Genomic DNA, 14878 nt, shown 5'->3' with positions numbered 1-14878 from the left:
CATAGGTATTTGCTATTGGGTGAAATCCTCACCTTGTATTGTCACTAGTCTTTAATGAAGCTGGCCTATGCCTCCAGTATCTGATTTTTTTAAATATATCCTGATGATGTTCAGAGCATTTTTGAGTCCACAGATGCCTCTTGGATAATCTGTATTTCCAGCAAGAAGGAAGACATTACAAATACTAAGACAAACCAGATCCAGGATTAGATGCATATTCATATACACTGCTCAAAATCATTATATTTGTTTATAATGATTTCCTCAAGCTGAAGCACTGTCTAGTGCATAGACCTTTTCAGTTGATTGTTTCTCAGTTGATGAAAGGGGAAAAATTAAGGACAGTCATAGACTGCTGAAACTGTTGTCTTTTCATTTGAAAAGTATTAACTTTGAACCACAGTGTCCATGGAACAAATACATTACCATGTTTTTAGTCTCTTCCACTCCTCTGAAACAGAAAATACAAAAACTTGGATTTTGTATTACAGACTGTGATGTTTTAGATCCAAGATTTATTTTAGAAAAATAATAGGAAGGAGGAAGTAAGTCGGTTGAGGCAAAATTCAGTTTACAAGAGGTCAGACCATTTCGCTTTTCTTCCCAGCTGCATCATCCAGAGTCTGGCTGTATAAAACAATGTTTTGTGTGTCCTAACCTGGCTGTGAAGTGTATTCAATAGCACTCGTTTTTGTAGCATCTTGAAGGAGATGCCATGAGATGTAAATAGTGAAATACTTGGAGACAGCTAGATGGAAGAAAAAGATAAAAAATGAAACACAAAGACACTTCAGATTTTGTTTTTTAGCCATGTATCAAGTAGTAAAATTTCTTATATATAATTTTTTCCTTTTCTCATCCTCTCAAACCACTGCAAGGTATTGGAAGAGGAAGGATTGCTCTGTCCCAGACAAATGTCTTGAGAAGCTTGGAACAGGAAGAGCCATTTGATCTTTCCCAGAAAAGCCAAGGGAAGGGAATCTCATTTCATTCTGATGGTGAGAGTGCCAAGGGAAGCTCATGCCAGGAAGAAGAGGAAGACAACTGCTATGAGGCAGAGCAATACAGCCCTGCCATGTACCATCATGATGACAACAAGCTGTACATGGCTCAAGATCTCTCTGGCAAACCTGAGCGCATGATGAAGGACTTCAGAGAGTCCTACTGCAATGAGAAGGAAGAGGTGTTAAGTGAGGGAGGACTGGGGAAGAGAATAGGAAATTCAGACAAAGAGGAGAGACATGGAGAGGGAGAGCTTGCAAACAACGAAGAACATCTCAGCTTTAGATCCTTTGAAAAGGCCAGACTTGGTCACTCTCTCTCTGATTACTTGTATTTCAAGCACAGGAACAAGAGTTTGAAAGAATTGCTGGAAAGAAAAATGGAAAAACAAACAATGCTTATAGGCATTTAAAATGGACATTTTAAAACAGCTGGAAAAATGGTAACCAGGTAGATTTTACCATGAATTGTAAGCTACTAAAGCCTGGAAGTCTGTAGTAGTATTTAGAAATAAATAAGCCAAATTATTAAAAATAATTTAGGGTAAAACACATACATTAAAAGAATAAAGCAGCTTGAGGTCACCAAGAAATACTATAGATATTGAAAAATAACACTTTAATATTTATCCGTTTAATGTATAACAGACAGTGGGTTGGGTACAGAAGTTTACTTCCTATTATATGGGGATAGATACTTACATGCAATTTTCTACTTAGCAGAAGGCAACATACTTTAGCACCTGATTTATTATCTGACTAAATATATATGAAAACTTCTAACCATATGCCTCAAAAATATCTGAAAATACAAAGTATTTCACATTATAAGCCAGAGTACTATTAAACATGGCATGCATGAAAATGCTGTCAACATTCAGAACTAACACAGTCCAAGTACTTTGATTTACTGAAGTGACTCTTTGTGCAACTACTTACAATGAGAAATGTGAAACAAAATAATAAGAAAAACTAATGCCTTGGGAGGCAGTAAAGGACAGTTCTGTAAGGCTTTAGAAGGACCGGAATTTATTACAAAAGCTAGTTCTCTGGCACAAGGAATGTTCATGCTTTGCTGCGTTTCAGCCAGTATGGGAGTATTCAGAAATTCTTGAAGTGAAATAGCATAGATTGTGTTGACATTGTGTTCTACTGCCTGCTTGGACCAATACATGTACTGGGCATGCAGTACTGCATCAGCATGCAGCATTCCCAATCTTGCCACATTTACACATAATACAGTGTGAGTCATTCAATTGAAAAAGTTATGCAGCTTTAACATTTATCTCTTCAGTTTATCATTGCTAGTAAGGATAATTTTGAAATACACGGGTCTGGTCAATTTTTGTTTCAGAAGGTAAAAGCCACCCTTATAGACCAAGCAGGACCTCACAGAGGAAAACCTTCCTCCTAATAAAGTCAGAAAACTTCTTGTATTAAACACTTGAGCAGTAAGCTGCAGGTTTTTCAGACAAATTTCACTCATGCTGTTTTTATGGAGTCAGACTCAGCTTTTCTGAGTCTAATTCCCATATAGTTATAAGTTTATAACCAACATGGGAGAAGCATATTCCATTAAACTTTTCATTAATTACATGAATACTTTGAACAGCATATTAGTTCCTGCATCTTCAAGAAAGATGAAAAGCAGCCCTGCATCATCCTATTGCTCACATGGAAATAAAAATTGAATTATTCATAAAATTTGTCCTATGTCCTTTGGACATCCCAGCTCAAAAGATTAAAATCCATATATATGGTACATCTCTTTCAAATATTATTACCTTCTTCACTTACCTGCCAAGTTCTTGATTTGAAATGCATTGCAATCATGCTCTCTATACAGCAAGTTATAATTAAATATAGTGGTCTACTTTTGTGGCTTGCTAAGACAAGTCATGTAGCTGCAGCTCTCTGCCCCTATAAGAAAACACACACCTCTCAAATTAATGATCCTCATGCCTACCAGTTTAGCAGCAACTGAGTTTGTGTAGTCCAAGGCTACAGGCAGTGTTTTCCTTTTTCAAGGCTCAAGCATGGCATAACATAAGCAGAAATTCATGAAGAAAATGCTATTGATAAAAGAAAGAGTAACATCCAGGTGACTCTTCTTAATTAATTCTATGTCAGATTGTGCATATTTGTAAAATAAAAATGTTATGCCAAATTGAACTGGAAGGTAGGTCACTTTAGAATTTAAAAAGTCTTTGAGGTGTATTTTGGAGGTACATGGTCATGTTTCTTCAGGGATTAACTCTTCTATCATAAACATCCCTCTTCCTTGCTTTAGCTGTAAGATGATGCCTATTGAAAAATGAGCCATCTTTCTTTCAAGGAAGACATTGTGGTCAAGCTAAAAAGCTAGAAAATTTTTTTGAGGAATGAGTGTAACTGTATTATTTCTCAGATTATAGGGGAAATGATTGGGTAGAAATTCAGCATGGTCCAGTAGATGGTCTCTCAGAAATGGGAGCAACTCCTTCAGTTAACTTCTTGGCACTAGCTTGTATCTACCAGACAAAAGCTCCCATTTGAGCATGTATACAGCCAAGAGCTGGGAGTCACTAACTCTTAGAATTGTCTCCCTCTAGGTCGTGTAGTGTTCTACACAGTGTCCAGCTGTGCATAGTTCAGTATCAGTCCACTTCACATTTCCAGATATATTAGTTCACATGATAAGAAGAACAAGCAAGGAATCAGGAATCTCTTCACAATTTCTAGAGAGGTGATAATGCAGGTGGGTGGAATTTAGCAAGTCCTTCGGTCCTGTGGTGTGTAAAGCAAGAAAGTGCACAGCCCTTCCACTGCAGTCTTGTCTATTAATTGGAGAGTGCTATGGGACAGCTAGACAATTGTTATCAAGAAAGAAACAAAGTATTACATACCAATTGCAGTCCAGACAAATGGAGCAAAGGAGATATTTTCAGCAGAGTTCAGCTCCCACCCACTAATATCATAGGATGTATTCTATCTGGGCTTCAACAAAGCCTTTGATATTATCTCCCATTGCATTCTCCTGGAAAAACTGACAGATCGTGGCTTGGGTGGATGAACTCTTTGCTTGGGTTAAAACATGGCTATATGGCCAGGCCCAGAGAGTGGTGATTAATGGAGTTAACTGCAGTTGGCAGTCACCAGTTGTGTTGTCCAGGGGTCAGAACTGGGCCCAGCCCTGTTTAGTATCTTTATTAGCCATCTGGTTGTAGGGATGGAGAGCCCCTTCAGTCACTTTGCAGATGACACCAAGCTGGGTGGGAGTGCAGATCTGCTGGAGGGCAGGAAGGCTCTGCAGAGGGATCTGGACAGGCTGGATCATGGGCCAAGGCCAGTGCTGTGAGGTTCAACAAAGCCCAGTACCAGGTCCTGCCCTTGGGTCACAACAGCCCCAGGCAGTGCCACAGGCTGAGGCAGAGTGGCTGCAAAGCTGCCCACAGGAAAAGGACCTGGGGGTGCTGGTGACAGCAGCTGAACATGAGCCAGGGTGTGCCCAGGTGGCCAAGAAGGTACTGGCATCCTGGCCTGTACCAGCAACAGTGTGGCCAGCAGGAGCAAGGCAGAGATTGTCCCCCCTGTACTTGGCACTGGCCACACTTCAAATCCTGTGTTCAGTTTTGGGCCTTTCACTCCAAGAAAGACATTGGGGTGCTGGAGCATGTCCAGAGAAGGGCAACAAGTCAGACATCCCTGGAGGTGTTGAAGAAATGATTGGATGTATCACTTCATCTAGTTGACCAGGTAGTGATTGCTCAAAGTTTGAACTTCATGATATTAAGAGGTCTTTTCTTACCTAAATTCTTCTGTGATTATGTGATTCTGCAACTGAAAAAATTATGTCTACTGGAAGTATGCAGTCCAGAGTTTCCTTGCTGACCTTGTAAGAGAATGTGCCAGATGTGTCCTTAGGAAAGGAAATCACTGCAGACAGTTCTAGGTTGTCTAAATAGTTAATCCAAACTCCTTCAACCACACTCACTGCAGTCAATTTACCCACTTGTGCAGGTGCAGTTCTTACAGGAGCAGAAGTACTGGACAACCACACACAGACAGCTGGAAAAAAGTCCCAGAATGGCAATACTATTTGCAAGTAATTCATAATGTGAACCCTTTTTCATAGCATTTTACTTGAAAGCAGAATATTTCTTCACAATGAGACTTTGAGATTCTGCCCAGACACAATGTTATGGTAAACCAATTCTCAAATATGCAAGTCTGATTTGTGTCAGAATAGGAAAAACATTATTTAAAACTGTAAATTATCAGTAAGAGAAATTACAAACAAAATTATTACTGAGGTAAGAAGACAGTTCCAGGTGACCCAAGCAAAGTGGTTAGGATATGACAGTCCTCCCTACTGTAGAACATAATGTCGATGAGTCTGAGACACTTGTTACAAAGAGGCCTCAAGGGACAAATTAAAAGTGAAATAACAGCCTTCATTGTGAAGCACCTTGCTTTTCAAACATAAGTTATTTTCACACTATTTACATTGGCACTGCTTTGGGAACAGACAGTAACAGCCTTTGCTTTTTAATCGCTTTGAAAATGCTTTATAGAAATTTGCTCTCATAATGAAGCTATTTCCCATTTGTAATTTTCAAGGGATTAGCTTCCTTATTTTGCCTTGTGTAGAGGCTCAGAAGTCCAGTAGAGACATTGCCTGTGTCCTGGACATTGGGGGATATATTTTCTTCTTTTTCTCATTCCTAATGTGAGTTTATCTATCGTCTTCTAGCTATGTCGTGGGGAAAAAAAATCTTTATCTTACTACTCTTCACTGTTATTTGGGTTTTCAGTTTATGGGGACACATGAAACTAAAGCCCAGTCTCCACCACCTCAGTATAAAAGCACATCTATTCAATTTCCCTGCATTGTTTATGCAGCCTTGTTTCATCCTTTCGGAGAGCATTACAGCAAATAAGAGTGGCTACAAACTTGCACAGCTGAGATGCTTCCAGGAGTCAGGCTGAGGAAAAGATAAATTTGCCCTACCATAAAGAGTCTGGGCAAATGAAGGCTTGTGGTTTGTTAAGTTAGGGGCTTTTCTGATGTTAAGAGTAGCAGGGAGAGTTCTGCAAGACACTTTGCAGCACAGAGTAGGTGGAGGAAAATCTGGGCTAGTAAAGTTTAAAGGTGAAGATAGACAACAAATTTACAGGGAAAGCTGAGTTGTACGTGACTTGGAGCAAAGTATTTTCAGTCTGGCCACAAGGACTCAGCTATCTCCTTGTGAAATTGTTTTCCTGGCTGCCAGACAGCCTTCAGTTTGTGACAGCAAAGAAAGGTGCTCTGTCTTCAGAAGCTCAAAGGGTAAAATACTTTGTGATTAATATCATAATTAAAGTTTATCCTGTGCTGTTTCCTATAAAACAAGTTACTGGAAAGACCAAGTAATACTACTGCACCAACCTTTTTACAGTTCTGTGTTTGTCTACTACCTATTCTTTGATTTCTGTCTTCATATGGTGCTGCTGGACTCCGCTGTTTTGAGTGTACAGTTAAGAAGTAATAAAAGTACAATATTTATTATTCCTAGAAGTTTTAATAATTATTAACAGTTTTGAAAATGTCATCTCTGCTTAGCTGAACAAGATGCAACAGAGCTAACATTTTGTACTCCTAACAGATTTTGCAAATAATGTGTTGCATATTTATTTCATGTAGAACATCAAGTTCCTGTTTAATGCCACAGCTCATGAAGTGAATGAACTATATGTGAATCTTTAGTTTCTGGCTTTCTATCTCAATAGTAAAAGCATGTATGATGTATTGTATTAATTTAAGCAAATAAATATGTACTGGAGAAGCTGCTGTACTTTGTATTGAAATGGATATGGAGTTCTTGGCATTCTAGGTATTTCATATGGCAAATGCATGGGTTTGGTTTGACAAGGTCATTCTTCTCTGAGCACCCCTGAAGAGTGGTTCTTGTAAAGGGAGGGCTAAATCAATGATGGAGGACTAGTTAGAAGACAAGAGCAGAAGAGCTGTCCAGTCCTTTAAGGCAGAGAGATAAATTTATTATTACAGACTACACAGAAGACATAAAAAATGCTATGGAGTGGTTATGGTATTTGTCATCTTGGCTTCAGACAAGCTAAAAGAGAAAGATCTTTTTCTAAGAGATTTTTTGAAGAACAGCGTCATGTAAAAAGAGGAAAAACTACCAGATGTATTGTAAGATGGAAGTCAAGAAAATAGAAATACCATTATATTAAGGAATAAGCAGAAGATTGGAATAAGAGACTTAATGTTACTTTTTCTAAGGGAAAGGGTCACTTTTAAATACTAATTAATCTCTTGAATTTGTTTGTTCAAATGAGATCCTGATTGAATTGGCATGGTCAGACTTCATAGAGAGAATTTCAAACTCTTTGAGCGTAGAGAAAGCAATGGGAATGTTTGCTAAGATAAATAATAGCAAAGATATTCTGTTTCTAATTCTATGCCTTAAAAAGGGAAAGAAGGCTTATGCAAACACTAGAAATACTTGCTGGAGGCTAAAAAAAACAAACCCAGAACTAAGCCTTTGGTTTTTCCCCCATTTTCTTTTGTTTTTCCTGATGCTTTGATGGTAGGTAACATCTCCTGTTAGAGAGTGTTGGAGAGTGATCTAGTTCATTTCCATGTGATTCAGCATAAGTGAATCTCAACGTTTCTCCTTTGTCAGTCAGAAAAATATGATTTGAAAAATATCTGTTAGATATTTTTCACAAACTTCCTCTTCAATTTCATTCAAAACTAAGCCATGTTCATTTAAGTTTTAAATTACATTTTCAAACCATCAGAAATTAATGAGAAGAGAAAGAGAGCCTCTCAAATGCTTCTGGGGGGCATTTCTGAGAAAATAGTGGCATATTGAAAGGCCCAGAGTAACTAAAGGTATGGAGACAGCCAAATTATTACACAACCTCTTACCAAATTTGTCCCATTAATGCACTCTTAGGCTCATGTAGTGTGATACAGTTGAATGTATTTGCCCACTGGCCCCTAAAGTGAAAATCTGATCTAAAAAACATATGCAGGATGTCAGTAATTTCAGCATTTGCAAATGATGAAACACACTGCTAATGCTGCTTCTATATATGATAATGTGTGATATGATGGTTTATGCTACGTGATGAATCATATACCATAGTTTTTCCTAATAATTGCCTGTAATGAAAGTACAGCTGAAAAGAGAACAGATACATTATGAATAAGTCTTCTGGTGTCCTATCATTTTGATTACCCTCTCTGAAAATATACTTTACATTCCATTACAGAAATGATTTAATTTGGGTGAAGCCAGACTTTCCCTTTACTGAATTATTTCCTGTACTGACATATTTCTTGTAGTAGGAACATTTAATTCAAAAGACCTCTATCAATTTACATTAGTAGAGAATGTTAGCTTGTGTTTTTGGAGTTGGAATTCTCTGATTGTACTGCACTTTTTCAGCACTTAAATACCCTTACACTTCTGAATGGAAAATCACTGAGGAATAAATTATTAAAGACACTAAATTATTATTCAAGACACTAAAAAATTCAAGACATTAATTAACCAACTAAAAAATGAGTTGCAGTAAAACTGACAATGATTTGGTTGTGTGAAAACTAGAAAGGTATTTCTACCTTGTGGAGGACTATTATGAAATTAATGGAGATAGGAACTGTCTAATAATATCAGAGAAGGTGTCACATAAATGTCTCTTAAAGAAATACAGTTATACAAGATAACTGGCAGATATAAACCCAGAAGAATATATATTGATGCAGGGTGATATGTTGCAAGGGAATTCTGCAAGTTGCTTCATTCTTTACAGAATTTCTACTACAAATTATAGGACTTTTCTAGAAACAGTAAATCATGATTTTTCCATTTGTTTCAAAGGCCAAGATGATTTTTCAAAGTCAGGTTATAAAGCTAGCCAGCAACATAAATATAATGACAACTGAGAACTGTGGTGCAGTCTTGCTGTGAAGAAAGTTACACTAAAATTGAAACAGTGTTGTGCCTAGTACAATCTATCCTAGAGGCCTGCGCGAGCAGCCCCAAGATCAGAGAGGTCCAAAATTATATAGGTCTGGAAGCCTGATCTTATTTTGGTGGAAAGCATTAAAAGCCATTCCCTAATGAGAGTTTTTCTGAAAGCTACTGCATAGCAGTAGTAGCTAATCCTTCTAAAAGGATGGTATGAGGCAGACTTCACATGAACAGTCAAGACTAGACACCAGCAAAACTCATTCCACTGAAATTTTTCCTACTGAAATGTCTGTGGCTGCTCACGACCACAGTGGCTCATGCGTGTTTGTTACCAGTGCTCTGTGGGAGGAACCACCCCCAGCCAGCTGGCAGAACGGATCATGAGGGAGCCTTGTGCAAATGTCACCCATTACACTGCAGCTACTTCATTTTAAATATATTATCCCCAGGTTAAGCAAACCTGCCTAATTTCACTCTGAAGGGGAAGAGGCATGCTCGTGCTGCCTGTTCAGCCCTCTCTTCGGTAACATGCAGAAGCTGTAAGACAGAAATATTTTAAACACTTCACTTAATGAACATGTGATGAGGACATGCACTAGCATTCCTGATTTCAGCAGTGACATCAGGGTCTTCCTACCTGACTTGTACTAGCAGATCCAATCCATGTACAGCATGAAACCATGCCACTCTTCATTCCTGTTGGATACTTACAGATTTATTTGGGGATTTTGTCTAGGGCTTTATTTGTGCATTTTTAGGCTTTCATGTAGAGACAATTTTTGTGTAGATCCTATTATGCATTTAGAGGAGAGTGAAAGATTAATTGCATGTTTTGAGAGATAGTGGCAAAATAGCAAAATTCTTACTTTTCTGCTCTTTTTTTATATTTAAAAAAAAAAATATTCTCTTTTCATTTTACTTGTTCTCGTTTACTCCTTAGGACCCTAGTGCTTAGGCCACCAATCACCTTTCACAAAGCACACTTAAGTGGTCAGGATGATCTCTGAGAACATTGCTGCAGTGCGATTTCTATCCTTTTCTTATGAAATACTTGAAAGAAAAAGGAGCAGCCCAGTGTGATGGATGAGCAGACAGCATGACTGGCACAGGTGCCCTTGCCATTTCCAAGAGACTGTGAGTACAGTACAACAGTCCTTGCTACTAAGCAAAATGAAAATTTAGTCAATTTTAGATTAAATTTAATCAATTCTAGATTAATTTTAAAATGTGTTTCAGGGTTTGCACTTTTCAGATTACAGAGTGAGTATGTGAGTAAGAGCACATAGTTAGAACATATGGATTTGCAGAGTGGCCAAAATTCTTAATCTTGCTTTTATTTTTAGATCTCATGAATTAACAGTCCAGTCAGTCAGATTATACTTATAATGCATCAATTTCCATATGTGGAATTTTTCAAAGACAAATGAAAACAAAAATCCCTTTGGATTCTCAGCAACCATAAAATTCTGCAATCAGATTATCAAGAATGGTGTCATCCTGTTCCTATCATCCCAAAACAACAGCTTTATAAAGCAGCACAGCCAGCAAATCTACATTTCCTTTTGCATATATGTGGTTTGTTGAACAGTTAGATATGCGTTTGCCAAAAATTATCTGCCACCTTCTGCAGAAGTGCCCAGGGGAAAGGGACTTGGCGGTACTGGTCAGGTACCAGTGCCTGACTGGACGTGAGCCAGCAGTGTGCCCTGGAGACCAAGAAGGCCAACAGGATCCTGGCCTGTGTCAGGAACAGTGTGGCCAGCAGGAGCAGGGAGGTCATTCTCCCCCTGCACTGGGCACTGGTGAGGCCACACCTTGAGTGCTGTGCCCAGTTCTGGGCCCTCAGTTTGGGAAGGACATTGAGACACTTGATCACCTCCAGAGAAGGGCAACAAGGCTGGTGAGGGGCTTGGAACTCAAACCCTGTGAGGAACAACTGAGGGAGCTGGGGGTGTTTAGCCTGGAGAAAAGGAGACTCAGAGGTGACCTTGTCACTCTCTACAGCTCCCTGAAAGGTGTTTGTAGTCAGGTGGGGTTGGTCACTTTCTCCAGACAGCAATTGACAGAACCAGACGTCACAGACTCAAGCTGCATGAAGGGAAATACAGGTTGGATATTAGGAAAAATACAGAAACACTCTTTTTACAGAAAGAGTGATAAAGTACTGGAATGGTTTGCCTGGGAGGTGGTGGAGTCACCATCCCAGGATGTGTTTAAGAAAAGACTGGATGTGGCACTCGGTGCCATGGTTTGGTTGAGGTGTTTGGGCTGGGTTGGACTCAATGGTCTTGAAGGTCTCTTCCAACCCAGTGATTCTGTGACTCTCTTTTCAGCAGCTCAAGCACCTCAATTACAGTGTTGTCTTAAGGAGAAGAGCAATTGCTGGTACATCAGAAAATTTCCCCATTTTGATTTTTTGTTTTCAAGTGTCTTAAACTTTCCACCTTAAAATCTTGTCCCAGATATCCATAAATCATACCAAAAAAGTTACGGGAGTAGGGAAAGACAGCATAATCATTTTGGAGGTCTACTTGATTAATAAAATAGATAATCTTACCAATATTAAATGCCTTCCAAACTCTATAGTAAACATCCCTAAAATTTCTTTTATTTTAGAGCTGCTTTATGTTGTTAGCATGAAGACAAGGCCTAGTTACCCAGCAAGTGGAAGTAGAAAGCTGTCCTACACTGTTCAAACCTAAAAGCCCTCCAAAACCATTTAATTAAATATGCAGCTTTTCAAGACTTACTTGGCATTTTATCTTTGTTATATTGTACTTTCTCAGTTCTGACCCTCCTGCCACTTTCTGATTCAGCTACACAGGAGGATGCCTGGAGGCAAGGCTGTCATTATAACCACATCTCTCTCTCCCTGCCGCCTTATCCTCTCCAGCCGAGGATTCTCCTGCATTTTGCAAGCTGGTTATGGAGCAAAACCTTTTCATCTTGGTCTTGTGGGATATAAGCCACTGCAGTCAGGTTTGTGGGAGGGATGTGAGGCTTTTCCCCACTGTGGCAGAGGGTCACAAGCTTCACACACTCTGGCTCCCAGGGAGAAAGTGGTGAGGGTTGCCCTGTGACACACAGCAAATTTGGGGTCAGCCTTGCTCTAGGGGAAAAAAAGGATTGAAAAAGTGTACAAGAGAGAACTATATCTGTACACCATGACTATCATGAGTCAGCACTTATAATTTCTCCCATAAAGCTCAGTCTGAGTGGATGAAGGAGGTAGGGTATTGATTTGACCCGCTCTGTACAGTGGCTGGAATTATTTTCAGAAAGGTGCCTTTCAGGAGAGCATGAATACACTCAGGAGCAGTCAATTAGGCTGAAAACAGCCCCATATCTCAGTCAGGGGAGAAGAATGCAGTCATAACTGAGACACAACTGTGTATTTCACCTCTTCTAGCTCCTCTCTTCACTTAGCTCTACCTCCATTTCCCCAGGTCCTTCACAACTGCAGGCTACAAGCCATTCTCATAACACCTTCAGCAGCCATTTGACAGGGATATCTGGTCCTTGTGCTCCTTTTCTCATTTTACTGCAATGTGTTTCAACATTTGTAAAGCAAACACACCACACCCTCAGCCTTAGCTCCAAGCTCAGGGGAAACAGCACTTCCCTTCAGCCCTCTGGAATGCTTCTGTCCATCATGCTGCTCTCTCAGCAAGGTGACTGATTGATCTCCCTCACTGAGTGTGTGAGCTCTCTCGGTTTCCATGCTGATGAAGACATTTGAACCAATTTCTTGCCCAATCTCCTCACAACTTTATTTCTGCTAGCCTTTTTGTGTTTGACTTTACAACCTGAACAATGTCCATTTTGGGTATACGCTTAGTTGTTATGGAGCCCTCCTTTGTGAGAGGGGGAATAGCATCACTTGCCTCAAGTGCCATCAGCTGCCTTTTCTAGCAATCTTTCTTCTCCTTCTGCTCTATCTTCCCTTTGCTTATTCTTCCCTCTAGGCAGCTGCTACTGGCACATCCCCTTGACAAGTGGGAAGCCGTAGGCGGTTATGTTAGCCAGACTGTAAGACCAAATATAGAGCAAAACTTCATGCTGCTCCAAAGCATGCTAAGGTTCACTGTGTGAGAAAGTAAGAGTAGCTTGATATTTGTAGTGGATGGGATTGCACTCTCCATGTCTAAATGCAAATTTTAATACTTTGTCTGCAGCCATTTTATTAATATTGCTTTTTGAAAGGTGAATTTTAAAACCATGCTCTATGGGAAAGTTGAATTGATTTTCAGAACTGACTAGCTTTACTACAAGCCAAGTGTAACACACGTAAGAGTAAAGAGGACTCCATGGAGACAGTTCAGCACGCTTGGACAGTATCTCAGCTCTGTCTCCTGTCTTTAATGGGCAGCAGACTGGGCCTGATAGCCAGAGCAGTGGTCACTTCATCCAATGGCAATGATGATACCAACCTGACTTGTTTGTTCTTAGGCAAGTCATGCAGGAAGGACTTACAAGACAACATAGCCCACCCCATAGCTCAGATGGAAAACAACTTTAGCTCTCAGTTGAGGCTGCTGTCTGCAGCTTACATTTTCAGCCCATTACTTCCCACGAGGAAGGGATGTACCTAAAACAGGTGCCAGTAGACCTTTCAACTTTGAATGCCTGACCAGCTGCCAGTTGCGTATTTACAATAGAAGATAAAATAAGATTTCTGACAGCCAAACTTCCTTTGCTCTCTCTTCCTTCTCCCATGGCTGAGCAGACTCTGAGCTGAAAATGCTCCTGTGCTGGTGTCTGACTAGACAGCATTACCCTGGTAAAGTGTAAACCTGACCCAGTTTGACTTGGCTGTTCAATTTTTAATGGCACACAGCCAACTTGCTACCAGTTGGGCTATTCATGCTGCAATAGGAAGCAATCTTCCTGACATGCAAACTTCCTTCTTCTTCTGCCTAAGCAGCAGTGCAGTCAAAGATGCTGAGCTAGATAAAGAACAATTTGACCCTATAAAATATGGGTCCTGACCCAAGGCTTTACTTCAGCTTTATTGTGCTAAACAGCAGAAAAAAACTATCTTTTACCCATGGAAAACCGGAAAAGACAAAAATGAGTTCTTGCAATAAAAAATCAATGTTATAGCTCCTAGAGAAGCACTTCATATTCAGATGTAAACTGCAAATCCCTGGGAAAAATTGGACCAAGAAAGGTGGTAATCAAAACAGGAATTCAAGGTGCCACTGCATAGATTGATTACATCAATCTTGCTGGCTAGGAATACTAACCCACTAGTAAGGGCTTTATCACTTGTCCATTAAGTTGGTTATACAAGATCACTTTCTTCCTATTCTTTTCTGTCCTCATGGAAACTTCTAATCCTATTAAAGAAAAGTCTACAATGGGTTTCACAAATGGGTTTTACTAGTTGTGTCACTTTGAGCTGATAAACAGTATTCTTCCTGGAGGACAGCAAGTTAGAAGGAGTATTTGTTCCATCTAAGAATATCATGACATCAATATATTCCATGTGTTTGAATAAGGGTCTCCTTAGGTCCTTATCTGAAGGGGAAGGAGAAGCTTGAAACAGCAGCAGGAAAGAAAAGGGGAGCCTTTATTTCTCCAACTGAAACAAAAAAGACCTGCTGCAGCCTATACCCTAACACTTGCATTTTTTACTATTCAATTGGGCAACTGGAAATTGAAATCACTTATAAGAAAGACTTAAGGGAAATTAGAATAATTTGAAGTTTGTAATATCCAGCTGTAGGCTGTGTAGTGTACTCTCTATTTGCCTAAGCCAGAGAGATAAGAAATACACAACAGGAATGAAGTAGGAATATTCATAGAAGAATATAATGCTTTTGGCAGAAGAACTTTCCCTCCAAGCTACTTCATCATTGTGACCATGGCATTTTTGAGTTAAGACCCCATGAGAATACTTTACCTCTT

General features: G+C 39.6%; 2 protein-coding genes across 6 annotated transcripts in view; one reads left to right on the top strand and one right to left on the bottom strand.

The window, feature by feature from the left end:
• Positions 1–6805, top strand: part of ZNF366 (zinc finger protein 366) — a 35813-nt gene extending 29008 nt beyond the window's left edge. For all 5 annotated transcript variants that reach the window (XM_059874091.1, XM_059874089.1, XM_059874092.1 and 2 more), the window contains one exon: positions 879–6805. In XM_059874091.1, the coding sequence (XP_059730074.1) occupies positions 879–1414 (536 nt within the window). In that variant the 3' untranslated portion in view covers positions 1415–6805. The remainder of the gene's footprint in view (positions 1–878) is intronic.
• The window catches only part of PTCD2 (pentatricopeptide repeat domain 2), a 56072-nt gene that overhangs the window by 3715 nt on the left and 37479 nt on the right, over positions 1–14878 (bottom strand). The gene's annotated exons all lie outside the window — the stretch shown is intronic.

The sequence above is a fragment of the Haemorhous mexicanus genome, chromosome Z (genome assembly GCF_027477595.1).
Source record: "Haemorhous mexicanus isolate bHaeMex1 chromosome Z, bHaeMex1.pri, whole genome shotgun sequence".
In the NCBI taxonomy this organism is placed as follows: domain Eukaryota; kingdom Metazoa; phylum Chordata; class Aves; order Passeriformes; family Fringillidae; genus Haemorhous; species Haemorhous mexicanus.
This window is presented reverse-complemented; position numbering and strand designations above follow the sequence as displayed.